Source organism: Aulonocara sp. 'chitande type north' Nkhata Bay, linkage group LG23 (genome assembly GCF_057382095.1).
Source record: "Aulonocara sp. 'chitande type north' Nkhata Bay isolate Kocher_YH1m ecotype deep benthic linkage group LG23, A_spYH_male_GT1.1, whole genome shotgun sequence".
Lineage (NCBI taxonomy): Eukaryota > Metazoa > Chordata > Actinopteri > Cichliformes > Cichlidae > Aulonocara > Aulonocara sp. 'chitande type north' Nkhata Bay.
In genome coordinates, this window is record NC_141365.1 from 41,047,234 (window position 1) to 41,074,805 (window position 27,572).

Below are 27,572 nucleotides of genomic sequence, written 5' to 3' on the forward strand. Positions count from 1 at the left end.
TCCGCCGCGGCGCGAGGAAAGCACAACGTTCAACATGCTTCGATAGAGGTGAAACGCGTCCAGCGAGAGTCAGCAGGGTCACGGCTTCAGTGCAGACAGCGTTTATAGTTTGATGCTTCCGATCGATGCTGCACTAGAAGGTCTGGGGCTGAGCCTAGACGGTCTGTGGTCAGTGGTTTGGCCCGAGTCATCTGTAAGCATGAACTCGTGATGGACAGCAAGGGGGAGGGCGGCGAGGCATGAGGAGATGAGAAGGAGAAGTGCTGTTTGTTTTTTGGAGGGGGCTAGATTGAAGATGGCAGGCCCCCGCGGATCTGCTGGGATTTCGCTCGCAGCATCTAGTTAATATTTCAGAGGCACTTATGGCTTATTAGAGTCCCCTTTGCGGGTGGGAGGGAGTGTGTGTTCAGATATGTGAATATCTGGGTGTGTGTGCCTTTGCTTAATTTCTGCCTCTGCTTGTGTAAATCGCGGCGAGGTGGACGAAAGAAAGCCAAAGACAGCGCCTCATTGTTTACTGGATGGGGGTCTTGAGGTTTCTGTGAGCTCTGAGAAGGAGAAAAAACGGGTGGAGAAACACAGGCAACAGGAAGGGGGGAAATCATTTCAGCCGACGGCCCCGAGTGTCTGAGGGTACGGCCAAGTTTGATTTCCTGATGCTCGAGAACAGCTGTTCCCCTTTTACCAGCATAAACAAAATAAATCAAGGAGACAGTGACGCACCTGTGGCAAATTACGTGTTGATCTCTTACATAGTGCTGAAGTTCCCAGAGAATGCTTTGTGTAGGCACTGAGAATAAACTAAATGAAACACATACACAAAGCTAGCTCTTTTACAGAAGGGTGGTTAGATGAGAACTCATGTGCTGATTTCACAAAAGATGCAGGAGGACGGTACCAGCAAGGACTGTAAATGTATATAGCAGATCCCTAAAGGGGAATGACAGGACTGACTGCACATTATTGCATAGTGACCACTAGCAGGGTTAGTAAGGCCACAGAGGCATAAAAGGCCTATAAATATATAAGCAAGCAGTGCTCTGCAAAAAGACTTAACACCTAACAAAGGCTTGCAACCTCATATCTCTCCACAAGCTCCTGCTTAGAAGATCTGCCTAAATGAACACATCAAGATTAATGTTGGCTTTGAGAAGTTCCCAGATTTCACAGTAACACCTGCTAAATGATGGGCGATGATAGCGAATACGGCGGACCGTCGACTCTTCGCGAGGTAGGTTGTTAAATCTGCCCCTTCACATAAATAGTGCTCATTCTACTACTCTCCTCTAGTAAGGCCAAAAGGTGCCATACAAGCACAGCTCGCATTGTTTAATGGGACTGATTATTGTCAAATATGTGACAATAAATAAATCTTTGCTACGTAAACCTCATAAAGGATGTAATTTAGATAAAGTGTCATCATGTATAGTAATCTTCCAGAGCAGCTTCATTGTTTACGATACCGTCAGCACCCAATTTGGCATCTCTTAAAAGAAACCAGTACTGCTCGTACCAGTTTCGTCTTTAGTGGTTTCTCGATTTTTTTGTAGCCTATTTTTACAGTTTCTGCTGTGTGTGGTGTGTATGTATACTCGCTTTGGGCCTGCGTTTGGTTGTACTGAGGCACTGCTGCCTGCAGGAAATGTCCCTGGTCCCCAGCAAACAGCAAAATGTGTGAAAGGCACAGGGGTGTCGTGATATATGAGATCAGAGGAAGAGAAGACGTGTCTGGGCTGGTGCAGAATTACTGGCCTTTAAGGGTTTTTAGTTTCTTTAACCTTCTCCCTCTGTTCCAGCTATATTCTATAGGGGAAATGAGGGAGGTCGAAACTGCTGCCCCCCATAATGGTTCCCTAACACAGGGCTGGTCGTGCAGACCTAGACAGACCACCAGACAGACGGAAAGTTGAGGATGGATGGTGTCAGACAGAAAGGCGGAGTTTGAATCAAAACAATTCCTAGAGGAATCTGGATCTGGATGGGGGCTTTCTGCTTCCGTGTGTGTGTGAGAGAGCGGGATGCGGCGCTAATGCGTACCTTCATGGGCGCAGATGTGCGAGTGCGCATGTGCAAATGATTTATGTGTGTGTCTGCGCAGTGTCCTGGAATGCAATCAAGTGTGTGCTTGGGAGAGACAGACAGTGGGCTCTCACACGTCAGGTCCTCATGCAAGTATTCATCAGAGCCTGGGGAGAGGCTGAGCGAACAGGTCAATAATCACATCTGAGGAACACTCACTCACTGACGCTAATCCACGACAGGAGAGAGGGAGAGGGGAGGGAAGGATAGAGACCCACTCCAAAATCAATTAAAACCTAATTAGGCTCTCAGCTCCTTCGCGGGCCTTTTATCCTCGGCGTTGGTGATGCAGCATCGACTGTGTACGCGCACGCATGTGCTTGTCTATGCGGCATGTGTCTGTGTACGCGTCTGTCTTTGTGTGTTTGTTGGCACATGTTTTGAGTGTGTGTTTTCCCTAAAGCATGTGTCAGTAACAGCCCTAAGCAGGCGTACTTAAGGGTTGGCCGCGGCTCTCACAGACTCACAGTTGGAGCCTGCCACTAAAGCCTCTACGATCGCCTCTGTAATGCAGGATTACAACCAAGACACGTATAAGAGTATTGGACAACAGCTTCTTTACTTACTAGGAGGAGAGCTCTTCAGGCCTTCTTTTGTGCAGATTGGCTTGAACCCCAGTCGTCATCACAAGCTTAGACTGGAGGAGCGTGCAGGAAGACTGAAACATGTCGCAGTGCACCTTTGAAACTTTAAGATTTATGAATTTTTAAAAAAATAACAATAAAAATTGGTAAGAGAGAGGCAGAGAGAGTGAAACTGTTGAAACCGGTTCAGGAGGTGTAGCAATATCAGGCTATCATGCTATTTAGCCTAAGGCTGCTTTCACACCAGCCGTGTTTGGTTGGTTTAAATTAGACTCTGGTTCACCTGTGCAGAAGTGGACACAGTAATTCCACTCAAGTTCAGACCAAAACCGAGACCCTTTGGAGGAGGTGGTCTTGGTGGGGTTCTAAATTAACTCCAGAGCAGTTTGTTCGTGGCATGAATGTGATCGCACCTCAATCCAACCAAGCTAACAGGTGTGTCAGTACAGTTTTAGCTAAACACCTTCCTGTAGGTAACATAGCTGTGTGAAAAGTTCTGCGGAAGCCAACAACTAGCCTTGAAATGAACATAATGAAAAAGCTGCAAGTCCACAAACCCATCAACTGGCTGCGACCAGAGTAAACGGATCAGGCTTCAGAAACTGTGTCTTGCAGTTTCCCCCTAATCCAACTCTGGCACTGTTTTCGTTAAACCCTCCTTTGCCTCATATATAAACCTTCTTACCTTCATCTCGGCTTTAAAATATTCTCTGAAACCATGACCTGAAAATCTTCCCAAGGCCAAATCAAACCTGAGATTCCTTTATTTCCCAAAGTGCATGTCCTATGTACTCTTTTTTTTTTTTTTGGTTTAATTAACTCGCCTCGTCCTGTACGTTCTTTTTGTTGGTCAGATGCTTTCATGTGGCGATATTGCAGGCTCATTGCAGCATTTTCACACTTCGAGCCTCACCTGTGCATGTACCACTCTGACCTAGATTAATATGGTTGGGATTATCCCTCCATCAGCAGTCTTAGCTTGAATGCTCTGTATAGGAATCAATACACTGCAGGAATGCGATAGCCAAAAAAGAGGCTTAGTGACTCTACTTAATCCAGGTTTTATTCCAAGCAGGCAGCACAAAAGCAGTCTTAGTGCTGAGATTCCACAAAGAAACACAGCCTTGAGCTGATTGGTTTGTCTCATCTCTTCTGAACGCTTTTCATTGTAGAGAAGTCGCGGGGGGGAAAGCGCTTACCTGTTCGGGACATTGGCGAGATGCTGGGTTTGAAGGCGGCTCCAAAACCCGGAGTCATCTGCGACGATTTTTTAACATCAAACAACCCGTCACGCTAATTAGCGAGACAACAGCAGCCCTGTTGTTTTGTGACAGCTTTGTTACACAAACTAATTGAAGCAAGTGCGTTTTGCATGCCTGTATGTTTGAAGGGTGTAGCTGCAGGACGCCTGCAGCAATGCAGTCAGCTACATTGGGAAACCCAGTGTTTTGTGTTTAGTGTGTGTGTGTGGTAAAGACACTTGTAGAGAGAAACACGATTGAGTATCATGATAGATTATAAAATTACAAGGAAATTATTCACAGTTGCAACAACTTGCAATGCAATAACAACACAAATCTTGTACTCATACAGCAGCAAAACAAGCTCATGCTTAAGAGAATATAAGAGATAGAAAAGTGCAGATTCCTCTCAGACACTATTTGGATGAAAATGATTGAAACTTGCTTTAAAACAGTAATCCAGCACTGAGTTAGAAACAAGCAAAAATCACGGAGATTTCCACACCTTCCAGTATTCACACAACCCAAAATTACTATCCTGAAACCTGGTGATTCACTTTCAGCTCCAAAACATGAACTAGCTCCATCTTTATCATATCAGCAGAGCTATGATATAATTTAATGATGGCTGTCCAAGGCAGGGCTGTGTTTTCATACACTGCGTAGTATTCGCTAGCCGTTAAGGGAGCTAAGGAGACCAAATTAGTCTACCATTCATAGACTTTTTTTGCCTACATGAATATCAGTGAAAAATCTTTACATCCATATTTTATGTGTGTTATCTCTTACAGGCTACATAGCTGCATTAAACTTTGTGTCCTTGTGGAAAACAAGTGCAAAAGTGGAAATTTGGAAAACTTTGATGCTGTAAAATCCATCCATGTAGTATTTTCCTTAAAGGGAAACAGATACTAAATATCAGCCTGCAGCTGTGGTGCATCTGCAAGCCACTTTGCAACCCACCTCCAAGCCGGCTTCTTCTTTCATCCTATACCCCACATGATCATCGCGGTGGGTCTTGTTGCTCCCAGGACAGACGGATGGAAATAACAATCTTCTTTTGACTGAACTCTGTGACTCTGTGTCGCCGCTTATGTCTAATAATGGCACAGGAGTGACACTCGGGGTTAATTTTGGATCAATCGGTTGGGCTGCCTCTTTGTGTGTGTTTTTCACACACACACACACACACACACACACACACACACACACACACACACACACACACACACACACACATGCGTAGTAGCCTGCCAGTTGAGAATTTGCTTTTATCATTCAGGGTCAGTTAGCTAGTCAAAGGTCAAAATGAGCCAAGAGCTCAAGCATGTGTAAGCTAATAAGCAAGGTGCCTGTGCATTTCTTTGGACCAATTTTACTCTCTGCTCCTTCACCTTAATGTCATCATCCCCCCCAGCCTTCACCGTTTTACTATTTCATGAGCTCCTGCCTATTTTTGCGCCTCTTATTAACAAATCCATCCATTTGCCCCAGTCTTCACCCTCAGATTGCAGCCACTTGTTCAATTACGTTCTGCTCAAACGCAGCCCTCTCTTCATTTTCTTTCCTGTTATCCAAGATTTGGTAAAATGGCGGGAGCTAACCTCGAGCTGATGTCAGAGGGATCTGAGCTTGTTGTCTCAAGCAGAACTGGGTCATAAGAGCTAAATTTATTGAATACAGCTGAGGGGAAGCAGCACATATGAGGTGTGGCAGAGATGTTTATTTGTGTCTTGAAGTTGTGTTGTGCTATTTCGCTCTGTGTATTCTGTCCTGAGGCTGAACTCTGACGGTAAATAGATCCACACCTGTCTGTTTTTTATTAGCTGTGCCGATTGCATAACCCCATAACTATCTACATTTATCTCCCCTCTACATTTCTCCTTTTATCTCTTTACCTTTCTTAATCCCTTCCTGATGCATTAAACTCTGAGTATGCTGCATCCTAGGATTTTTTTAAGGAATGCTTTTAAGAGAACATTTTAACATAACAGGAAAGAATCTAATTCATTTCTCTTATTCTTTTCAGATACGACTTCATAGAGATCCGCGATGGAACTTCAGAGACGGCCGATGTTTTGGGGCGGCACTGCAGCAACATCGCCCCAGGGCCAATTATCTCATCTGGGCCATCCCTCCAAATCAGATTTGTCTCTGACTACGCCCATCAGGGAGCCGGCTTCTCTTTGCGCTACGAGATATTCAAAACAGGTAAGGAAGCATTAACGGGTTGTGTTCTTAAAGCTGGGTCTGTTTAGTGCCACATTAAGTCAACAACGCCACACAGTTCATCGTGTTTTTTCTTAATTTTCTTGTTTTTCTGCAGATATTTTTGGGCAATTCAAGCAATATTTTATATTACATGAAAAGCAAAACAAACAACAACAAAAAACAAAACAAAACAGTGTGCATCATTTTGTTACAGTTTATGTGTGGGACATGTTTCATCAAACGTAAGGCTCCCCTTCTCAAAAACACTCAAGTTAATGGTTTTTTGTCATCATGCGCCTCCTTTGCCTTCATGTTAGCGGCCCAAAACCCGCAATCACTCATCCCATCACTTTCCCAGTAATTTGCTTCAGCAGAGGGGACCGGGAATGCAGGCAAAACTTACAGAGCGAGGAAAAAACAACAACTTTTAAGTTGCCTCAAAGCACGTGAGGAATGCGTTCTTATATGAAGCAAGAATACACTTCCTCCGGGGCCGTTAGGAAGACTGGGGTGTGGGAAGGGTTATTGTGGGATGATGGAAAATGGAAAGAGCTCCGAGGCTACTTGGGAGTTTGACTTAAGGTCAAAGGTTTATGAGCGGAGGCAGAGGCGAGGAGAGTGATGGGGACGAGCGTGTGGCGAAATGGAATTTTCTCAAAAGTCGTCAAAGTGCACGAGGTGAAGTGCGCTTTGCGGGCAAGGTTGAAGTATTGTTTTAGTGGCACTTGTGTGTTTGTGTGTGTGAGTTATAGTGGGAGGAGGTGAGGTGAATTGGTCAGGTGGCCTCGGGGGGAACAAGATTTATGTACGAGTTGCCAGCGTATTGTCTCTGCAGCAGTTAAAGGTAACTCCTGATTTGGGTCTGGAAATGCTTTTCAATTTAACACCGCGAAAACAGAAAGAATTCGTTAATTCACCTCCCACCTTTGAAGAAATGTCCCTGGCTTTGTGTCAAATGAGTGTGACCCAAATTTGATGTTACCGAGGACACCGAGCTCAGACCCTGGCGGTATAACTGACTGCATCTGTCTCACGCATAGATGGATCGAAGGCTGGTGGATTGTGGTGGAGGGGGGATGCGGTTGCCGTGCATTTAACAAGATCCTGGTATAAATACAGGGGTGTAAGAGCTGGTGTCACTGTGCGAGCACATGTAGGTGTCTGCTGGCTGCATGTGTGGGTGGTTCCACTCAGCTTGTTGTGCGAGATTCTGTCTGGCTCTATGTATGTTTGTATGTGGAGGCGGGAAGAGAGACCCGTATGTTTGTGTGTGTGTGAGACAGAGAGGTAGAGAGAGAGGGACAAACTGAGAGGGAAAATGATTGGGGTTAAGGGAGACAAACTGACAAAGAAGGAGTGAGTCAGAGAGTGGAAATGAATTCAGGATGCGTGATTGAGGCCATGTGTTAATTACGGCGTTCCCAGCGCCTGCACGCTCTCTCATCATGGCTGTTTGTCTTACCGTGGCAGGCCCGGGCCCTCTAAACAGCTTACAACTTCTGACGGGTACACAGAGATCCGAGGCTGAGATGTGTTTACTTACTAGAGGAGAAGTGGCAATTGTGCAAGCGTTATTTTTAATATTCTTAACGGATTTAGGCGTTGTGCATTTTTGCGCGCTTTTATTTTTGGGAGGTGATGGAGAAATGAATTTTAGTCCAGTCTGTTTTAATGTAGCTGCACAAAACTCAGTTTGTGTGTACAGTGTCGAGGTTGGGAGGTTGTGTTTATGGGTCTGTGTGTGTTTTTAAAGGGTGTGTCCTGACAGATAGAAATCTGTGCAAACAGCTGGGAGACGTGTGTGTTTGTGTGCGTGTCTTCAGCTTCCTCCCCATCTTAAACAGACAGCTGAGGCTGACCCCACCACACTGTGTCTGGAAGTCAGACAATGCAGGTCTGGTTTTGACTCTGTCCGTGTGTGTGTGTGTGTGTGTGTGTGTGTGTGTGTGTGTGTGTGTTTGAGATATCCTGCCCTGCTTTCTCTGCATTGGACTAATGATACTGTGGCTTGTTTTTGTTTTGTTCATTCAACCTTATTACATAAGCAGTGACTGTAGCTACTCCAGGGGTTTTTTGAATTGGACAAGCAATCTGTTTGTGCCACTGCCACTGTGTGTGTTTGTGTGTGGTTTATGTGTGTGTAAGTGGCGTGGTACAGCACAGTTAGAGCTAATCACTTTCAGCGTTGAGGATCACAAGTCGACCTTTGGCTCTACATCCGTCCCAAATAACCCTTCACCCTTCGGTTCACGTCCTAAGAAGAGCCAGGGTCTTCCATCTATCCCTCAGTCCACTATACTCATGCACACGCACACATACAGTGCACAAACGCCTTAATCCTACTGTACAGTGAAAGTGCACAGCCCCCCTCCCTTCCCCCTTATTGTTGTGGCCTACTTTGGTCCTACTCATGCGTGCTTAACCCTTTATACAGCCCTGACTACCACCCCACACAAAGTCACGTGCTGCTGATGCTGTTACCACGGCTACAAGGGGAAGACTTATGATGGAAGCCCCCATTTCACCCTTCCCCAAAGCCCACCAGTAGTTCAGTGGGGGCAGAAAAACAGTGGCAGCCAATCCAGTGTTAAGATGGGAGCATAGAGAACCTTGGGGCATTGGGTCTCCTCCATGACCGCTGCTGACCGCTTCTGTGGCATCTGGGGGTTCGGGTGGTGGTGGAAGAGGGCGCAGCCTACGGCAGGGACCCCCGCCCAAGTACCAGACATAACACACTGGCCTTGCGTGTCTCTCTGATGCTATCATGCTGATTGGACGCGTCAGTGATGGCTGTTACGGCTGATTGCAACTTGTTTATTCCTGAAAAACCCATGAGCCCCATCCCACTGCCGAAATCACGCTCACGTAATTAACCGGCAAAAGGTGAATTAAAGTCATGAATAAATAAATCGAGCACAAAAAAAAAACAAGAGCGCTTAAGACTGATCAGCGATGAGGAAAAACGCGTACCCGGAATGAAATAACAAGACATTATCAGCAACCGCGTGAACGGCTTTGATCACAAACAGCAGGAGGGCTTTTTTTGGCATCTGCATTTTTTTGTATGTGTGTGTGTGCTGAAGATGAAAAACAATTGATAATGGTAATTCATTTAACAACAACAACACAACAGAGGCATCAGTCTAAGAAGAAACATTCCTCTCGAATTGTCTCTCCGGATATATAAAAGTGTCAAACCACAGCATGCCAAGAATGCTGTTTCTCCTTTTCTTGGGTCTTCCAGTTGTTCACAGTGTTGTTGTTGTTGTTGTTTTTGTTGTTGTGGGTTTTCAACACTTCCCCCCACACCCTTGTGTAGCGTGCCCCTTCCGCTACACATCTACACAGGCATGCACGTACACCGCCCTTCCCCAGATGCCTCGGGAGAGATTTTCTTCAATGGAAACCGTGAGCCGAACTCAAGCGTGGGGAGGTTACACGAGAGATCTGCTCGCGACTGTATACGAGGAGTGAGCTGTATGTCAGGCGGAGACAGGCAGGTGAGAGAGAGGAGGGTGAGGCAGGTTTTGATGTGCGGCAGACGCAGAGGTGAGCCCTCAGCTAGAGTTGTATGTCGACGCCAGGCGAGACAGAGGGTTGAAAGAGTGAATGAACACAGGCCCGGCGCGTCGCTGGGTGGAGGAGGAGAGGAAAGGGGTTGCCCTGACACAACGTGTGGAGCTGCCGCTACTACATCAGGCACTCATGTGCAAGAATCGAGTGGTTTCTACCCAGCAACTCGCCCTCTTACCCCCACCCCACCTCCAATCACACTGACACACACTCTCACTCACTCACACTATGACCTCCCGCTCCTTGCCAGAAGACAGCTCTCGCCAAATGGCAGCTCATGGTGCGATGCAAGCACCAGACAGGCACGTGTGTGTGCGCAGGCATGTGTGTGTGTTTTTAAGACATGAGGGGGTGACAGAGGGAGGTAGAAAGGGGCGAGGGGGACTTGTTTTTGGCGTGTTCATACACTGTGAGCTAATGAGCAGTGACGCAAAGAGAAGGTGCATATGCGCACACTCGGCAGAGCATCGGCACGTGACGTCGCGCGAGGGCGACAGCTCCTCGAGTAACAGACACGGCGTGTTTGGATGGGCGGTGGAGTCAAGCTGCGCTCAGATTGAAGATTTCACCAGCAGGACTCCGCAGACTTGCTTTGCACTGTGACCCAGTGAGAAACAAGGCCAGTGTGTTACTGGGTCTCACACATGCAGACACACACCTTCAAGCACGCACACACTGAGGGAAAACAGGCAGCAAGAAACGGGTCGTGTGAGCAAAAACGTACATGCAAAGAGGAGCATTCGCAGGAGATGTGACTCATGCGTACTGCGCAGTTCATTTGCTGTCGTTATGATCGCATTACAGATACATGGAGATTGATGCTGCTTACTCCTACATTATAACTGTACACTTAACACACAGAGCTGAGGTCAGTGGTTGAAGGGATGGGGAGATCTTGGCTGTAAATTACCCTCACATTTCAGCATCCCTACTTCTGTGTGTGTGTTTGTGTGTGCGTACAGGCAGCCAGGCAACTGATCCACGGGTGTTTTGATGTAACGGTGTGTGTGGGAGTCGACACAAGGGGTTGAATGCCTGCTTTTAACGCGTGGGGGGGAAGATTCATACATTTTTTTTTTGTCAACATCTCAACTGTCAACTGTGACATGAATGTATTGGTGCCAGGTAAATCAATAGGAAGATATATGCATCATTGCACTCAGCTATATATGTAAGCACTTTTTTTAAAAATGTGAGGCTTTGGCAGGAAATGAGAGAAAACGGGGTATAAAGAATCTCTCACAAAATGGGGATACAAATAGAGATATGGTATACGTCTCCTGGGTTTTCCTCCCTCTGTCTCTATGCTGATTAGGGTCAGCTCTCTGCCATTACCAAGTGTAGACACCGGGAGGGGGGGGTCAGAGCAGCACAGTCGACCCCTCAGCTTTTCATAGGGCCGCCTGATAATAAGAACCGGTGCCTCCGAGGAATGCTGCCGAAGGAATGTTCCACTAACGCGTCTGTGCTCCTAAACGCCGCCTCTACGAATATGAATCTGGTTATCAAACGCAGCCCTGGCAGCTCCCTGAGACAGTGCAGTGCTTGCCTGGATGCGGCGCCGCTTTCCCAGGTTTGAAATCCACCAGATGCCTCCTCCCGTGAGCCTCTTCAACCTGACCTCCCAGCTTTCCAGTGGAGTCAACGATGGGAAAAATGCTTCTAGCTTAGGCTTGTTTTTCCTTGCTGGTAGTGACCGACCAGGCGCATTTGTCTGGGAAAGGAAACTGAAGTTAAATGCGTCTTTAAATGAATTTACCTTCAACGAGTCATTTCAGCAGGAGAGAAGTAGCAAAAAGAAAAAAAACACACAATGTCCAGTTTAAGTGCGCTTTAGTTCTAGAGGAAGAGCTGCGATTTGTCCCACGTATCTTTGCAGCGTTGCCACATGAGGATGTGTGTGTGTCCGGTGAGCATGAAAATAGAAATGCATAAAGATGTACGACTGAACGGAGCCTGCATTGTAAAGATAGAACTATTTAAAGGGTGAGCGAACTCAGGCTCGGAAAATAAACACAGCTTATGAATGAGGCAGCGCGTGTGACATTTGTGTGAAGACCTGTCTATTTGCCGTGTGTGTGTGTGCGTGTGTGTGTGCTGGATTGTCAGCTCTCTCCCGCCTCATTGATGTGCCGGTCCATAAACACTCGGCCGTGACTCAGGCTGCCCAGTGGACCGCGGAGCAGTGGCTGATGGGTAGATGATCTGAGCCACACAGCTGCTGCCGCTCAAGGTGAGCCGCCCAGGGCGCATAAATCTGCATAGCTAATGAGGAGCCGCCGCAAAGGGCCCACTTAGAACCATTACACAACTTTTGTGGTATGCATGAGCGAGGTGTGCGAGAGAAAGTGAAAGACACGCGCACACACAGAGTGCAAATGAGACCCAAAAAAGGGTAAAATTTTAAATATATGCTCTAAAGCAGGGTTCCGTCTTTAAAGGTGGAATTTTTTAAGGGCTCAGGTAAAGGCTGGGTTTTGCAGTGCACTGTCATTGTTTGAGAGCACAGAGGTGGTATGAATTTAAGGGGAGCATGCACAAAAAAAGAGCTCTAAGCCTGCTTGCGTTGCGTGATGCAAAATTAGAAATGCCCAGTTGAGCATTTGCTCGCTCTGTTGGGTTTTTTCCCTCCTCCATCTACAGCCACGAGTCGTGCACGTTCGTGTCCTTTCACCACCGCAGCTACTGTAAAATCCCAGCGGGGCTGTCAGTGACGAATGAGTTTCTGAAACACCTTCTGCAAGTCAGATGAGATACCGCCACGTGATCGATTGCTCCTGCTCGTAACGCGACCATTATGGGTTTTTGTTTTTGTTTTTCACTCCCGACTCTAAATATCCTCTTATCCTTGTGTGTCTGCTTAGGCTCGGAATTCTGCTTCCGCAATTTCACCAGCCCTACCGGCATGATCGAGTCCCCGGGGTTCCCGGATAAATACCCTCACAATCTGGAATGCTCCTACATGATCATTGCCCCGCCCCACATGGACATCACGCTCACCTTCCTGACCTTCGATCTCGAGAACGACCCCCTGCTGGTCGGAGAGGGTGACTGCAAGTACGACTGGCTGGACGTGTGGGACGGTCTGCCACAAGGTGAGCGCACAGACACACACAGACACACACAAACAGATGTCGGAATATCTCAGCGTGAGCGTAGACACACTGGAAAGACACCCTGTCCTCACCTTTTAACGTGCGTGGACAGCCACATTTCCACATGCACATTCCTACACTGAAATCTGCATAGCAGCCTTCAATTTCCTGTGCAGGCATCCCTCTCTTTGATGTAAGCTCTTACCGTACAGTCCATCCCATTACATGGGAGGGGGGGGACTGGACACCCCTGAGGACCAATCTGTTCCCATGGTTCTCTTCCCTCTCCATAATAACAACCCGTTCCTAACCCCCCTCGTACTTTCCTCCCTGTCCTCCATCCTTATCACCTAGCACTTCCTTCCTCCCCAGGGTGAGCGAGAGTGACGGCCACGATGAGTATCTGCTTGTATGCAAAGAGCCGAGATCAGAAAGTGGGAATGGGAGGGGTTTGGGGGAGAAAAACATTTGAGGATGTTATCAAGGGGCTTTGATAGTGACCGCCATAGGGTAATGCTAGTTGCTCTGTAGCTGATGAAAGCCACATTAGTAGTGGTGAGTGGTTCATTTCTCACCTCTCGCTTTGCCGAGTTCCTTTTCTTCTCTCTTTTTTTCCTTTTCTTTTTGAAAATATGAAGCAGGGTGGGGGGGGGGGGAACCAAGGATTTGCTCTAATTATTCCATTTTCAGTCGCTAAGAAGGGATCCAAGTGGATTTAAAATTCCAATTATAGCCTTGAATTTAGGAGCTTTGATAGCTGAAAACAATTTATACCATTCAAAGTTGAGAATTAGGAGCAAATTAAAGTGTAACCCAGTTCCAGTGAGCCTGAGTTTCCTTGGGCGTGAAAGAGGGACGGGAGACGAGGCGGAAGGGTGAAGAATTTTTGTGTCTGGAGACCGTTGTAATCCTTAATGTTTGTGAGTGCGTGCGCGCATGTGTGTGTCTATGCGTGTGTGAGTGCTTGTCTGCAGCTGATCCCAGTGCAGCTTGCATTAAAGCAAGGGATTCCATTCCCTCTCCTGCTGGGTTCTGGCTGAGACACACACATGGCAGATGGAGGGATGGACAGGAGAGTTAAGGGAGAGAGGAATGAATGGAGGAAGGGGAGATGGAGGAGAGGCATGCTGTGAGTCATTAGACAACACTTACCGAAGCAGCATGACCACTGGAAACCTGTCTTTGCAGTGCTGGATTTCCTTTTTTTTAATCTTATAGGAATTATCACATGTGCGTGCTTTTTCTGATTTTTCTTCCTTCCTTGAATGTAGCATCATACAGAAAAAGCAGTAAATGTTGAGTTTTTCAAAATAACAGCACGAATGTTTCTTTTAAAATCATTTCTTTGCAATATGACTGTATAAACATGAATTTCGTGTGTGTGCAGTGGCTCCTCTGATTGGCCGGTACTGCGGGACAAAGATCCCCCCAGAGATCCAATCGTCCTCCGGCCTGCTGTCCCTCTCCTTCCACACCGACATGGCTGTCGCCAAAGACGGCTTCTCCGCCCGCTACAACATGACACAAAAAGAAGTCTCCGACTGTGAGTGCACCATCACTTTAAGAGCGCACGTGTGCGTGCATTTGTGTGTACAGAGTGTAGGTTTGCTTACCTGCTTTTATTCCCAACTCGATTTTCTCTCTTTCACCGCTTTCGTCTCTGTCATCTCTGCTGACACTCGTCTTTCTCTCTTCATCTTTTTTCTTTTTCCTCCTCTCCTCTTACCCTCTCGATCTCTTCAGCCGTGCCTGCTTTAATGCTATTTCAATCTCGGAGCGCTCCCTCGCCCCTCTCAGCCTATTTTGCGCTCTCCTAAGAGAGCATGATTTCTCAGAAGCGGGCTCATACTATTTTCTTTTAGAATATAAATTAACTCAACCTCAATTTAACTTCACTCACCTGTTGGGCTGCTTTCTGCCTCTCATTGTCTTTTCTCTTTGTGTCTGCCTGAGTTTAACTTCACGCCTCTTGTTTTTTCGAGCTCTGTGCCCCTCATGCCTTTTCTTTCATGTCTGCTAAACCGTTATATTCAGTTATATTCAATGCAAACATAGCTGACGTTGCTCCCTCTTCTCCCGTCAGCATTTCACTGCAGCATGGCGCTGGGCATGGAGTCGGGGAAGATCAGCGACGACCAAATCACGGCCTCGACGTCCTTTTACGACAATCGCTGGCTGCCGCGCCAGGCTCGCCTCAACAACGACGACAACGCTTGGACGCCGGCAGAGGACAGCAACAAGGAATACATACAGGTATCACTCCGCGAGGTTCAAGCAGGCCTACGCTGTCGAGATCAGTCGATGTCAGCGGCAGCTCGCAGCAGCTGACGGATCAGCTGGTACCCTTTCATGCATTCAGTCGGCAAATGTCAACTATTTAAGTCGCTTTAGCCCACCTGCAGTTGTTTCGTACCCCAGAAAGAAGTCGTGCTGCTTCTTTCTTTGCCTTGAATGTACGTGGAAGGGGCAGAGAGGTTCCAGAACAGAGCCGTGCCACCAAATATAAATAACCGCGCATTTGAGCTGTCTCGAGGGCCCGGGTGTTTAAGAAACTTTTAAATGCAGTTGGTTTGCTCTGGTAGAAATCTGAAGGCGAATATTTGATTTAAGGCACAAAGTCTAGAGCGGGTCGACACTGATATCTGAATCAGCGACGCGTTAACTCGCTGGTGACAGTAAATTTGTCTCGGTGATACTTGCGGAAGAAGGCTCGGCGAAGAAGGCTCTCACGTACAGTGGGGGACACACAGAGGTGCTCACACATAAAGGGAATGGAGGAACTGTGAACCGATGATAAGGAAGTGCTTCCACACTCTCAATCTTTCCTGTCTCAAACGCGTGCATAGGCAGAGCGCGGAGGAGAGCGGCAAGAAGGCCGTGATTGATGAAGGTGCTCTTCAGGAATGCATCCGAACACTGCGCCATTGATCTTTGCCTCCAACCATTCCTCCCCTTACACACATCACAATGTACAGACACACACACACACACACACACACTCATAGATACCACCTAGGCTTCTTCAGTAGAAGGCCACAATCTGCTGCTGCTGCTGTGTGAGCAATAGACTTGCAGCTGCTCGGCTATCTGCATCAGCCCGGAGCACATCCATCCTGCAGTCTACGGAGCTTTCTCTGCCGCTATTCTATTTTATTTCAGTTCATGAAAACAAGTTTTATACATTTTCCCCCTTTTTTCCAGGTGGATCTTCATTTCCTCAAGGTTTTGACCGGTATTGCCACACAGGGCGCCATATCCAAGGAAACGCAGAAGTCCTACTACGTCACAACCTTCAAGCTGGAGGTCAGCACCAACGGAGAGGACTGGATGGTGTACCGCCATGGCAAGAACCACAAGGTAGAGCATTAAACGTGTTTATAAGTAAAAACGAAGCCTGAAATGGTCCAACGGGCAAGCTCGCTTTAAAGTGAAGCCGAGCATCCACGCTGAACGCCGCATTTACACCTCCGAGATGTTCTCAAACAACTAAGGTTGTTGTGTTCGCTCGAGAGCCATATCAATGGCATCAGCGGACGCTAAATTCCTGAAGGAGTCTTTCCCCTTCTAAGACTGTTTATGAACCCGAGTCATGACCTCAGTCATGAGTTGGAGAGAAAGGGAACGGGAGGGAGGAAGAGATAGAGAGAGGAGGGGAACCTGACAAACAAGAACAATGGAGTCCTCTGTGTGCCCTTATCTGGAACCGCTATTTATCATCTTTCTCAGCCTAACTCACACACACACACACCTGGGGGTTGTGAAACCCTCTGGAGGCCGGCCAGGTGTGGACTGAGCAAATTTGCGCCTTGAGAGATTCGCAGCATTACTCTCCAAAATCGCTCCCATTTAGTGCTTCGATCGAGCCTCGTTAAATCTGCATTTGATTGCCTGCTCGTTGTTACTTATATACACACAATGGCAGGTTGTTGCCATGCCGTGACCTGCAGACAGCCTGTTTCCAGGGCATTTAAACCTTGTCCCTCACATCTGGTTTAAGGTCACTGTGGATTTCAAACAAAAAAATAGAGAGTGGCAAGAGTGGGCGTGTGTGTAAAGAGGGGTTAATCCACACTACCCGCACAGACTGGGATTCCCCACCCCCCCTCATCCTTCTGTGTGTGCCAGTGATTGGTTTGGGTGGGGCCAGTGGGGGGTATTTGATGTAGAGATTATTAAACAAAATGTGGATTTGACACAAAAGTCAACATCTGTGCAATTTATTAGAACCCCCGGAAAAACACACACACACAATTGAGAGGACCCCCTCCCTTTCTTTAAATAACCTCTGGCTGATCTCCCTGTCTGGAGATCTGTGCGTGTGAGCGCATACGTATATGATGTGTGCCTGTCTGCGGCGTGTAATCTGAGTCCGGTAATCCGTCTGAGCAAAAACTGCTCGGACACTTTGAGACACGGAATCAGACAGATGCTTAGGCATGCATTTTGCATTCGGGAGAGAGATATTAGTGGCGCTACGCTGCTTTGAAAACAGCGTTTTGTTAGCTTTTAGAAAACCGTAAAGGCGGTAGGAGGATTGAAGATCTGTGAAAGATAGAACAAAATCTGAAAAATGTACGTTTTCTAAAGAAAATGGTGAAAACCTGACAAACAAAAGTCTGAGGAAGCAAAGTCAGGGAATAATGCCTGCTGCTTTTTCTAATTGGACACTACTTAATCTACATAAAATGCAGAATTGATTAAGCATACCATCTGCTTCTGATGATAAAGAAATATGACAGCTACAGCATTTACTGCATGCATGATAGGGCTCTAAATTCAAACTCTACAAGGATTTATTGCACACTCTCCCTCCTCTTATGTATAATAAAGAGGCATCTCAGATTGCGTTACATAAAACCTGCTCTTTGTGTATTTGCCGACCACAGAGAGAGCCGTCTAGGAGAGTTTGCAGCCACGGTTTTTACCTCGGACTTCGTGATGGTGAAGCCAAAGAATTCGCTTTACTCTTCGTGACCCTCGTCAGACAGGTTCCCTTCTGTTCTCCAAAGGCTGCAGTTGAATCTTTCCGTGACTGCTAATCCACCACTGGTGTTTTACAAACTCCCGGTTAGCCTGTCCTAAGCCCCCCAAAGAGCCCTTAAGTGGTTGAAGCTCAGTTCTCGTCAGGGGTCCTGTAATGACTGGGATTTGGTTCTTCTAATTGTCATTTAGCAGTGAGCTTGAAGCTCGTGCAGCTTTGGACAGGAGCGTGTAGACGTGTCATTAGTGTGTGTGCGTGTGCGTAAGGTTGAGGCACGAGTGTGCCTGTGCATCACGTATGAATCACCCGTGAAAGAAAGGGCCAGCTTGGTGGTTCTTACCTCCCCGTGTTTGCTAATGGAAGACAGCTCTCTGACACGATGCGTCGCTTTTTTGATGTGTTAACAAAGGATGAAGGGCTGAATGCTCCTAAGAAGAAAAGGGAAAGTAATGTGGGAAATTAGAGTGATGCAGAAAGGTGTAAAACACACCAGCGCTGCACATTAATCACCTCAATCACACCACCAGGTGTGGGCGTTTCTGTCAATTTTATTAATTTTTTTCCCAAATATTCTGCATGCCATCGCATTTTCAATTCGACACCCATGTGACTTGTTAATTCTAAGTCACATTTCTCACATATGCGCCTCATTACTTGATGAGATGCGAAGACACTCAGGAATTGCATATTTCGCACACTTACACGTAGACGCGAGCTTCGCAACGACTTTTTTCTTCTGTTTTGTTTTGTTTAAATAGATGCGCACGCTCCCGCGCCCAAACTAATTAACATTTAAAACACACGCTGTCACCTGTCTGTGAAGAAAATCCCAGGCGTCCCAGTGCTAAGCAAGCTTTGTGCTGCTGAAAGGCACTGTATGTGCTAAATCAGTCTAACACTGACACACACATAGTAACATGGAGGAGAGGGGGTGAAAAGTCAGCCTTCAGCTTTTCTTCCTGCACCTCCATCACACTGTAGAGTAGAAGAGAATAGAATAGCCTTTTATTACCTTTGTAGCTCTCAGGCTAGCGGTGGACATATCGATCGATCAGGTGGTATCGCTAATACTGGCCCTGTATTCACTTGGTATGCGATCAATGCCCACATTTGTAGTATCCCACAGCACTAGCTCGGGCACAAACACACAGGCTTTGTTTTCCGCTTATTCTACATGCTGATGCGTATTAAAAACAGCGTGTGCGTGCGCCGACACACAGCGAGACACAATCGGTTACATCGGCACCAAGCAGGAGGCTTTGACCAGAGGTGGTGTTAGGGTCACGACGTCAACCTTTGCACGCGCGCACACACTCGCCTCAGCCTCTCTTAGAGCTAGTTGTAGAGAGCGGCCAGCTGGAACCAGTTTCTACTGTCAACATCTTCATAGTGAGAAACAGGGGAAGAGAGCCAGGGGGGATGAAAAGTGTAATGGACGGAGAAAGAGGCTTGGATCAGGAGAACAACATGGGAGTGAAGAAAGAAAAAAAATGGCTGGAAAACAAATAATGGCTTGTGCAGAGAGCTTGCCACATCTCCCCCTGGTGCCATCATGTTGCAGAAAAACACTGACAGAGGAAGGAGATGTGTGCCAAAACAGCGCAGAATGGATGGTAAATGAATCAAGCTATGATGTGTACATCCATCCGCACCTCACTTTCCAGGAACAAGCGCTCTAACAAGATCCAGCAAACCTCTGCCTGCTTTAAGATTGCACATTACATTTCTGTGCTCTGTTTGCTTAGAAATGTCAGGAGGATGTTTACTATAATACAAACACGCCCATCGCGGTGACCTGGTTCTCTGCAAAAGTCATCAATAGTTAAACACCCGTGGTGCCTGGGTTCTGCCGATGTCCGCGAAAAAGAGGCCTGACCGTCACATGTTGCTATGTGAGCGCGTAATGGGGTCTTCGTTATATTTTAATGACTCTCGGCTCACTTGGAGACACAACATGACAGCATCAATTATTCAGCCCACCTCGAAAGCACGCTCACGTGAGGGGAGGGACCCGTATAGACACACACATTAAAAAATAAAACCCCAAAATTCCAGTTGTTAGGCAGATTGGAGGTGGCCCAGACACCAACCACACTGACCGCCCTTCCTGTTGCTACAACTTCCTTTATTTCAAGTTGGCGAAAAAGTAACCAGGTTACCAACGAGTTAGTCAATGAACAACCATCTGCTTCCCATGGCCGTTGACCTTTAACCTTAGAAGTAATGGGTGAGGAGTGGGAGACCACTCAGGTATCCTGACAATAGAGTGGAGGAAGTCGTGAGAACCGAGGACACTAAAGACCAAACCGGCAACTCTTCACTGCCCTTGTCTTTCTGTGCTGTCTTTCTTCTAAGTTTGCTCTCTCTCCACTCACATCCATAATAATTTGCTTTTTAAAAGGAAAATAAAAAGAGCCTCTGGAGATGATTCGTACTGAGAAAATTATTCTTTTTGTGTCAGTAATGTTGGCCACATTCCCAGGTTTTATCCAAAGATGAGTAGGAAAGAAAAGCAGCTGGCAGTGTTGCAGTGCATTGACTGATGGCCTTTTAGCAACGTTGGGCATTTTGAAACATTTCTGGGAAGCTGAAGCCCACAGATATTTTACAGTCATTCCTCAGTCTACCCACTTCTATTGACCGAAACGCACTGCTGTTTTATTTACGTGGCATTTATTAAAGTAAACTTTGTGCCAAAGTTGGAACTTTACACAAAAAATAGTGTTCGTTAGGTTTTTTTGTGTTTTTTTTTTGCTTGTTTTTGCATTTCCAGCTTCTTCCCAAATGAGGAAATTCCACTGAATTTTCTCATTTTGGCTTATTATGTGATAAATGCTTGGATGGAGTATTTCCTGTTACAGTCGATCTGCTCGTTGTTCTTTTCCTCCCTGCTCGTCACCACTCCCTTCATATTCCTAAGTTATGTCCTCTGCCCTCCATTCAACCTTTTTCTGTCTGCCGCTCCCTTCTCCCGCACACCCTCGCTTTTTCTGTCATTAACCATCCTTCTGAGGACGCGCTTCCTTTCCCCCGCAGTCATTTTCGTTTTTACTGCCTCACGTGCTGCTCTTTGTCTCACATACCCGGCATCTGGGAGTGGGAATGATGGGGCGGTTGTATTGCAAGGCCTGCCCTCCATCGTGGACGCGCACTGGTGTTTACATAACCCCCATAACCACATCCCCTGTTTTGCCTCTTAGGTAAACATAACAGCTGTCTATCCTCGATCCAGCAGCAGATAGAGCAGCGATAGGCCCGCTTATCTGTTCAAACACTCACAGCGCTTTGTATTATCAGTGTGAGCTCCACTTGATTTAATCAGGCCATGCCCAAAATCAAATAAAACCCCCCGAGAAGGATTTTAGAAATGATATCACTCGTATTCCCATCGGTTATGGAATTTCTGGAATATCATTTTTTAGAGTTAGGGGAATTTTGTAAATGGGTCAAACAGAAAGCAGACTTTAATGATTTTAAAAAAATATATTAAAAAAATCAAATTTTTAAGGCTGTGGTAGAGTGCTGAGGTTTGATCTCAATTAAAGTAAAAGAAAACTCGTGTAGGGACCTTTTTTTTAGGCATGATGCCTTTTAATCTTTAATTCAGCCGCTTGTAGCAGTTGTCTTCCCATCTCTCCATTGTGTGCGGCAGCTGTGATGCGGCGTTCCTATCAGCTGGCACGGTCAACCGCAAACAGAGAGTGAGTGACACTTAACAGTCACTCAGTTAAAAGACGCTCACCCTGCTTATCTGGGTGCGTGGGATGTGACCGTGTTTGTGTGGGCTCCTGTGGTTTCCTGCGTCTGGGTGTGCGGTTACAGTGAGTAGCCGCCAGCAAGAGGAAGAAAGGCATACGGGAGGTGTGAGGAGACATCAACAGCGCGGTCTGGACGAGGAGATTTATGTAGAAAATGGAGGTTTTTGAGATGAAGGGATTCAGAGCGATGTGGGCTCGAGAGTGGAGGGAAGAGGATGCGGGGAAGGAAAGAGGAGGAAGTCACAATTGAGTGTTCCCATCCGATTCTCTCGAGCATCACAGGCGATTGCACACTTTTCTGCCCACAACAGGAAGTAACTTGACCACCGCGGTTACATTTGCCCTCTGACCCCTCCACCCTCGCTGCCCCACCCCGCTGCCTTACGGGAGGAAAGGAGCGGTTCAGGGAGAAGTGAATGTTGATGCTGTGGAAGCGTCAGGAAGTGAATTTCACTCGCATCCTGCCCACCTGGACAGACTTCCTGCCTCCGGCGGCTAATCATGTTCTGTCGTGTCAGGTCAACTCTCCCACAGCTTCCTATGACCACCAGTGCAGAGGTGTGTGGAAGTCGATAGATGTCGATAGGGTGTGTGTGTGTGTTTGAGGAAATCTCATCCTTCGATGGGCTTTCCCAGCCTCCCGGTGCTGAACCTTCGACCCTAAAACACATCGACAGCTGGGCTGGTGACACTGGATCCGTGTTTGGGTTGTCTCTGCTTTGTCCGGCCTGCCACTGTGTGTGTGTGTGTGTGTGAAGCCAAGCGAAACTGTGCACTGTGGGTGGGTGTTCAAACAAGAGTGTGTGTGTCTAACTGAGAAAGAGAAATAAGACAGCACAGCTAAGTTACAGCACATCTCCTCCTGATGGTAACCAACCTTTTTTGCTTGTCCTCTGTTTGCCTTTGCTGTCCAGATTTTCCACGCTAACACAGATCCGGCCGAAGTGGTTCTCAACCGCGTCCCGCAGCCGGTCTTGGCCCGGTTCGTTCGGATCCGACCACAGACCTGGAAGAACGGCATCGCCCTTCGTTTCGAGCTCTACGGATGCCAGATTACAGGTGCGTTCGTTGGCGTGTGTGCGTGTCATGAAGCAGTCAAGTTGCCAGAATCATCCCGCTTTGCATTCATGGCTTGAACAGAACTTTTCGTGGGTTTAAATCAGTAATCATGCACCAGCTCTATCCTCTCGGTTCAACCAACACAAAGCACTGTTTTAAAATCTAACTTGTTCTAAAAAAAAGAAAAGAAAGAAAAACCCATCAGCTTTAACGACATTTAACTTCCTAAACCTTAAAGGGCCGGATCAAACACACACACGCATTCAGACATAAATGTGTATTTATACTCTCTCCCACAATCCCTCTTGCTGTGGTTTAAACATGGCAACCCTCGGGCTAATTAAAGAAAGCTTCTGCTTCTATTCTTTCTTCCAGAGGCACCACCAGTGTCATTTTCCTCTTTCAGTGCTCTCCCACTTCTTTTTCCCCTCTGCTCGCTTTTCTGTCTCTGACTCCCTCAACGCTGCCACCCCCCACCACCACCACATCCCATTTTTCCTCTCATGGTTTTGGAGACTTTTTTTTTTTTGATGTGCCGTCTTTGCTCCGTGAGCTCCTCTAGATTGAGAAACGAGTACCGATCAATCATTCATGGCTCCCCGTTCACTCTTACATCAGAAACTGTGATTCGCCTCAGCCTCAACAGCTGCTATTGGAATAACTATTAGCTCTTACAGTACAGGTGCTTCAGCACACAGGCGCTTTCTAAATATAGCGCGTGACCTCAAAAAAAAGCAGGCACACCTCTTGGAATATACACAGACCCTTCCCACACGTACGCACAGTCACACGTTTTCCGTCTCCTGCGCTTTTTATTCATTATTTACATCTCCTGCATTTGCGGTGACATAACAGCATGAAACTTTGATCTGTGTTCTCTTAAACCGTCAGCACTACTAACATCTCCCCACATCTCTTCCCCTCCGTCTCTCTCGACGCCCTCCGCGCTCATCCAGCGCCGCTCGTCTCTCACTCCGCCTACCTCCGTCCTTCCCCCTCTCCCACTGTTTGTCTCTGCAGGCGACTCATCTCTGCGTTTCTCTCTCCTTTTCCCAGCCTCCCCAAGCCGTCATCTCCCGCTCCAAGTCTCCTTCTCTGCTTTTATTTTCACCCCCGTCACCACTCTTTCTTTCCACTCTCTACTTCTCTGTCTCCCCGCTCCTTGTATCATACCTTATTTTTATCCCCTTAATCCTCATTTCTCTCTCACACATACTCCCTCAGCAAGTTTTATATTATTTTATTTTCACTTCTACTCACCCATCCGTATCGGAATGAGTTTCATTTCCGAGCACTTTGACGTGTACATAAAGAGGAGTCGGCGAATGTCTCTCAGTCGGCGAATGTACATAAAATGTGTGTCGCATAATGAGCAGATGAGCTATTGTACAGAATATAAAGAAACAATGCTCCGAACAGCATTATATGGCGCTCGGGGTATTTTTTTGTTAGATGTGAGAAGCGTGCATGCAAAGCAGACAAGTGTGCCCATTCAGCAGCAGACTTAACATATGCTTTTATCTCACTAATGGCAGCCTAATTGCATATTGAACATGAAGCGGTGGCGCTTTGTTACACATCTTTTTTTTCTCTTCCCTCCATTCTCTTGTCTCTCACCTCATCTTTTCCTGTTTGTTCCAGTCTAAACTCTTAATGCTCAGTGGCCAGCAGTGTGATCCTGCGGCAAAGCCTAACAGCTCCCCGGTGGGAAAATGTGTACCAGCACAGCGTTAGGTGGTCTCTTCTTCCAAGGAAACTAAAGAAGTCTCTAACCCTCTCTGCCTTTCCCCTCCAGATGCTCCGTGTTCAGACCTGCAGGGGCTGATGTCCGGCCTGCTCCCCGATGCCCAGATCTCAACCTCATCCAGCAGGGACGTGGTGTGGAATCCCGGGAGCACCCGTCTCGTGGCCAGCCGCTCCGGCTGGTTCCCTGCTCCTGCGCAGCCACTGGCTGGAGAGGAGTGGCTGCAGGTAGACTTTGCATTTATTGTGCATTACTTTAAAGCAATGATGTTAGCATACACCTTTACCTTCTAGTTAAGTTAAAACGCAGTCACAGAGCACAGCTGCCATAAAAACATAACTATTATGAGTCCCCCCCCCCCCCCCCCCCCCCCCCCCCCCCAAAAAAAAAATGGCTGCCCGGAGTTTTTCCTTTCCATTGTTGCCAAGTGCTTTCTCATAGTGTGATTGTTGGGTTTTCTTTCTATAACTGTCTTTATCGCACAATATAAAACACATTGAGGTGTCTGTTGTTGTGATTTGGTACTATATGAATAAAACTGAATTGAATTGAATTAAATTATAAATCTAAACTCCACAGGTGGACCTGGGTTTAGCCAAGACAGTGCGCGGAGTCATCACCCAGGGAGCGAGGGGAGGAGACGCAGGAAGTGGAGCGGCCACAGATAACCGGGCATTTGTCAGGAAGTACAAAGTGGCACACAGCCTGAATGGGAAAGATTGGAATTTCATCATGGACAGCAAGACTAGCTTACCAAAGGTGGGTCAGGGGAGGCGGGCAGATGAAGAGCGATGCTCTTGTGTGTTTTTTTTACCAGTTCAGTAACCACTGCAGTGTTGGTTTTTTTGTGCAGATCTTTGAGGGGAACACACACTATGACACCCCAGAGCTCCGGCATTTCGAGGAGACAGTGGCCCAGTATATCCGACTCTATCCAGAGCGGTGGTCTCCGGCAGGCATTGGGATGAGAGTGGAGATTCTGGGCTGTGACCTTCCAGGTAGGACGCTCGGCCGTGATCTGTTTGACACAGGATCATTTTATATACATATATGATAATTTGCTGCCTACAGTATTCCAGGCTGAATTATTTGCCCTGCGCTGTAATGAACTCTAACCAGAAGTGAATGGACCTTGAGGAAGGTGGCTCACTAGAAAAGCGAGCCTCACATTAGATATGCATGAGAGTCATTAGAGGATGCCAGAGGTGAAAAGAGACACCCCGTGTGAGCTGAGAAAGGGAAACTGATAGCACCCTTGAAAAGTAATTATTTCTGATTTATTTCTGATATTATTACACCGGGCTTTGTGTTAGGTTGTCTTTAAGTATCCACAAGCACCGTGAGCGGCAGGCAGTGGACAGAGCTTGGTTTAAATGAATGCATCCCCAGAGAGAGAGAGTATTTATCAGTTCACTCTCCAGCGTGGTCTGTTATCCAGATGTGAAAGTGCTGTCGGATCATACGCGCTATCATCAGCACTCATGCACATATGGACCTTCACTGTTTACCACTCCCTCTGTGCCTCAAAAGGACGACTGGGCAGTATAGCTCAACATTTACAACAGCGCTTAAACATGAGTACATATGCATGTTTTGACACACGTTTACCCCACGCGCCACAGGAAACGAGCAAAGTGTTCATGCATGTTCTCTAGACACGTACTTTATTACACAAGCATGTCAAGCTACGCTTTCATTAGGACGATTTATGTGCTTTTGTGCGCTCCCACAAGACCTGATGAAGAGCACAGTTGAAGAGCGATTGTCATTATCACCTCTACTGCACATCCAGCTAACAAAGTAACCACAGAGTCTACAATATAAATGTAAATGTGCACAGGTCTGTTTGCATGTGCCTCGTTGTGCAAAGATGCAGCACCCATATTTTCAATCCATCATTATGTACAGTTTTAAAAAAAAATGAACAGAGGGAAGTTCCATGCAGTTTATGATTGCTGCTTAAAGCTTGCTGCTCTAAACACCTGGTCCCTGGTCATTTTATCCTCCCCTGGAGCTCCTCCAGAGCACAGGAAACAATGTGTTTTACATTAGCTGCTGCCTGATGATTGACATGTGGAAAGCAGAGCACAGAAACCAATGAACACTAAACACCAACTTAAAAAATGGGAACAAAATGAAAAAGTATTTTAGGCTTTACCGCTTGACAGAGTTGACTTTCTGAAGATGGAGTGGAGAGTTCGGGGGAAACGTGACACACAGTACTATTGTTAAGGGTCACACATTGTTCACAGACCACCAGAACTCAGCAGGGATGACGGACTACCGCTGACATCCCGTAAATCATTCGCTTCTCCGTCCCCTCTGATTTTTCAGTCGTTCTCTCCAGTCTTCAGCGATGTTCTCGGTTTACTTTTCACCTTATTGTGATTTAAAGTAAGAGGATGAAATTTATCCCCAAATCAACCCCAGCGCACTAAAGCACAATAAGAGCTCTCTCTCCTTATTCCTCCACATGGTTGCAGTTGTTTCGTTCCCACCCCGAGGCCCAGTGCGTGGGTCTAAAAATGTTTTTGTTCTTTTTTTTCTTTCTTCGTTTCCATGCCTCCTCTCTTTTCGTCTCCTCCCCTCTGTTACTCATCACTCGCACCTCTTTTCCACGCTCGCTGCTGTTGGTCCTGACTCCTTCAGTTTCCTGCTCCCCCCCCCCCACTGTTGCCACACAACTGACTTGCACACAGATCCTCTACAGTGACTTTTTTTTTTTTTAGTGTACGTACTCCCAGAATGAAAAATTTATGAGCTCAGGGATGAAATTTTAGAGGGGAAAAAAATCCAGGTAGGCTCATTTCAGTCTTGGGAGCACTGAAAAGTAGAGCTCGCACATGCTCACGCACACACACCTCAAGCTGTCTGTCCTCCCTCCATAATTCGAGTAAACACAGTAGAGCTAGCTTTCAAATGATGATCGCTCTGAACCATTTTTCTCAGTTCGGTCCTATATCATTCCGCCTTTGGAGTAAGCGCATTATCCCAGTGTTTTCACAGCATCCCAGCCTCTGGAATTTTGGCTTCTTTGTTGTTTGTGCTCTTGCATTATTCATGTCATAAGGGAACCCGCCTCCCGTTTGGGGGAGAAAAAAGCAATAACCCTTAACTTAAATGATTAAGTTTTTAAGGTGAAGGCTTGATTTAGCAAGTCCCGCAAGTAGCGATTAGGGCAACTCTCCAGGAAATTAATGCAATCTTTGAAGTGATGGTGCGTCTGTGTGTGTGAGGATGATCCCTG

At 46.9% G+C, this 27,572-nt stretch overlaps 1 protein-coding gene across 2 annotated transcripts in view; it reads left to right on the plus strand.

Annotated features, from left to right (window-relative positions):
* Positions 1-27,572, plus strand: part of LOC147302421 (neuropilin-2-like) — a 59,280-nt gene that overhangs the window by 14,124 nt on the left and 17,584 nt on the right. For both annotated transcript variants that reach the window (XM_086281909.1, XM_086281910.1), the window contains exons 3-11: positions 5,934-6,115; positions 12,553-12,783; positions 14,171-14,326; positions 14,867-15,036; positions 15,985-16,140; positions 22,437-22,581; positions 24,377-24,552; positions 24,905-25,084; positions 25,179-25,323. In XM_086281909.1, the coding sequence (XP_086138035.1) occupies positions 5,934-6,115; positions 12,553-12,783; positions 14,171-14,326; positions 14,867-15,036; positions 15,985-16,140; positions 22,437-22,581; positions 24,377-24,552; positions 24,905-25,084; positions 25,179-25,323 (1,541 nt within the window). The remainder of the gene's footprint in view (positions 1-5,933; positions 6,116-12,552; positions 12,784-14,170; positions 14,327-14,866; positions 15,037-15,984; positions 16,141-22,436; positions 22,582-24,376; positions 24,553-24,904; positions 25,085-25,178; positions 25,324-27,572) is intronic.